Source organism: Microtus ochrogaster, unplaced genomic scaffold, assembly GCF_000317375.1.
Source record: "Microtus ochrogaster isolate Prairie Vole_2 unplaced genomic scaffold, MicOch1.0 UNK91, whole genome shotgun sequence".
Classification (NCBI taxonomy): Eukaryota; Metazoa; Chordata; class Mammalia; order Rodentia; family Cricetidae; genus Microtus; species Microtus ochrogaster.
Window position 1 is genome coordinate 856986 of NW_004949189.1, and position 2579 is coordinate 859564.

Consider the following 2579-nt stretch of genomic DNA (forward strand, 5'->3'; position numbering starts at 1 on the left):
CACACACACACACACACTCAACACACATGCAGGCACACACACATATATAAAGAGAGGGGTGCCTATATATATTGTTCTTTCTTAATTCATAAGGTCAGTATCTAAACCTGGAATTAGCCATAAGTGTCATCCCATTTCCCTTCTACATGGGCCAAAATTTCTGGGTTATGACAGTTACCATTGGGGGCATGGGAAGATGCCAAAAACAACACAAAGTAAACAGAGTTTCTCTCCTTTGGTTGTTCCGATGTTGGTAACATAAGAAATCTTTGACATAGCCTATGGCATAGCACTTCTTATGCTCTTATCTGTGTTACCTTTAAGATTTAAATTAGTTTCAACAATGCTTTTCTGGGATGTACAGATTCATTCTCTCTTCCTAACTCAGAATGACAAACACCCATTCTCTGAAGAACTGAGACCACAGGGTACACGGAGGAGAGGAGGCCACAGGCACAGAGCCACGGCTCTGAAGCCTCCTCCGAGGACAGATAAGATCATTGCTTTCCACTGAGACAAAGATCTTGGAGAATTAAGAAGAAACAGTGAGATCTGGGATACAGATAAACAAGACAAACGGGCCCAGAAGTTCTCTACAAAAGACGATTCTCTAAACTAAAGCATAGACTAATATGGACACAATATTTTCTTTTAAAATTATCTTGTATTCTGTGCCATTGACTTAGTATTGAATTGATATGCAAAGACATTTGTTCTTAGACTTGTAAAGAGCTTCACGTGGAAGCAGTCGGCAGCAGGCTGGGTGGAAGGCTGGAAAGGGACAGAGCTGTTAGCAACACTGCTGTGGAGGTCTAGGTGGTACAGGTCCTGTCTCGTGTGCATCTGCAGTGGCCAGATGCAAGCAAGATCAGGATGAAAGCCCTAAGGTGGATCAATGAGGGGAAGTTGGTCCATTTCTGTGCACATTACCAATTTCTGGGAATAAGTAAAAGGGGTTTGTTCTAGACAAAAGGAGCTGCCGTGCCTGCCCCTCCCCTCACTGGGGGTGTGGTCTCCTGCAACTCTTCTCCTATCCTTCCTTCCATTGCTTCCTTTACCTACCTTCACTTCCTTCCATCTCCCCTCACTTCTTCCCTCCCTGCTTCTCTTCTTTTCACACCCCTCTCTTATCTACCATCCTCAATACTAACATAGTTATTTTAGAGTCAATATTAGGGAGATATTCAAATAAATTCTGAAATCTCAAGTCTAACAATTTTCCAGTGGGTGCAGAGAACAGTGGAAGTTGGTACCAGTGGCTCCTGTGTGTAAATATGAGCATTTCATCATAATACAATGCCTCTTTTCACTGTTTGGACTCTACAGGAAAAGAATGAAGTCTCTGGTCACCAAGTACCCATGGCCTTTGTCTCTGCTGCTGCTGCTGCTGCTGCCGTTGAAACTGCAAGGGGACTATTGGGATTCATATGAATATGAAATAGATCCAGAAGTAAGGGACAGCTTACGGGAGCTTTATAGTACAGGGCCTACCAAACCTCCCACCAAAGAAAGAATCAAGGAAATGATCCTCGCTGATCCTGATCGACCGCTCTATGGTGATAATTACTGCAATTCTGAACTCATGTCTAGAAACATTCACTACAGGCGAGTCTGTTATCCAGAGCACTATTTTGTAGCCGAGAGCTATTCCTATCTACAAAAGACCTGCTATGGCAGACGAGTGAGGTGTAAGCACAGGGCTACGTTCTGCAGAAGAAGCATGGAGTTGGTGAAAGGAATACAGTGTACTCTAGTAGCGGGCGAGAAGATACCGGAATGCTTGTACGAAAGCAACTTCTTGACAGGCTATGCAGTTGTCACTTGTCAATGGGACAGTGACAGCGAAGAATTTATTCCTAACAATGTAGTTAATATTTTGGTGCCCAAGTAGCAGGAAAGCATCCTCTACCAGAAACGTGTCTTCCCCCGACATTCTAGGTTTCTCTAAGCAGCCACATCTGGGAGTATTTAGATGCTGATGCTGTTAATCAAAGGTGAGAATGGCAATTTCAGTCATTCCGTCATCCACCTCCCTCCTTTCCTGTCCCCAGAGCAGTGAAAGGCAGCATGTGCTCTGCTCACATACTTACCCCTTGAAGACGAAGTCCTCTCTAGATGTTGGAGATGAAACGTAAGACTCTCAGAATTGTGAAAACATATTTCTGGTCCTTATAAATTATTAAATCATTTTCTTAAACCTTATTTTTGTCATTTTGAAATGTATATTTATTTATTTATTTATTTATTTATTTATTTATTTATTTCGAGATAGTGTGTGCACAAACAGAGTGTACGTGTGGACGTCAGAGGAAAACTTGTGGGGGTTGGTTCTCTGCATCCAGCACGTGGGTCCACCAGTCATGATGACAACCACCTTAAGTTGCCGAGTCATCTCACTGGCGCCCCCTGTGTTATTTTGTTATGAGACACAAAACAAACAAGGATAAGAATGCATGACGAGTCAGATTTCGTAAGCATTATGCTCCAACTTCCATTAGTAATATCTCTCCAAATATTGAATTACTCTAGCCTTTGACACCTTTTTATACACACACAATGTATTTGGATCATATTTACCC

At 42.5% G+C, this 2579-nt stretch overlaps 1 protein-coding gene across 1 annotated transcript in view; it reads left to right on the forward strand.

Annotated features, from left to right (window-relative positions):
- The window catches only part of Rnase9 (ribonuclease A family member 9 (inactive)), a 3975-nt gene extending 1816 nt beyond the window's left edge, over positions 1–2159 (forward strand). The window contains exon 2 of the mRNA XM_005370991.3: positions 1327–2159. Coding sequence (XP_005371048.1) covers positions 1334–1891 — 558 coding nt within the window. The 5' untranslated portion in view covers positions 1327–1333 and the 3' untranslated portion in view covers positions 1892–2159. The remainder of the gene's footprint in view (positions 1–1326) is intronic.
- The last annotated feature ends 420 nt before the right edge of the window (positions 2160–2579 follow it).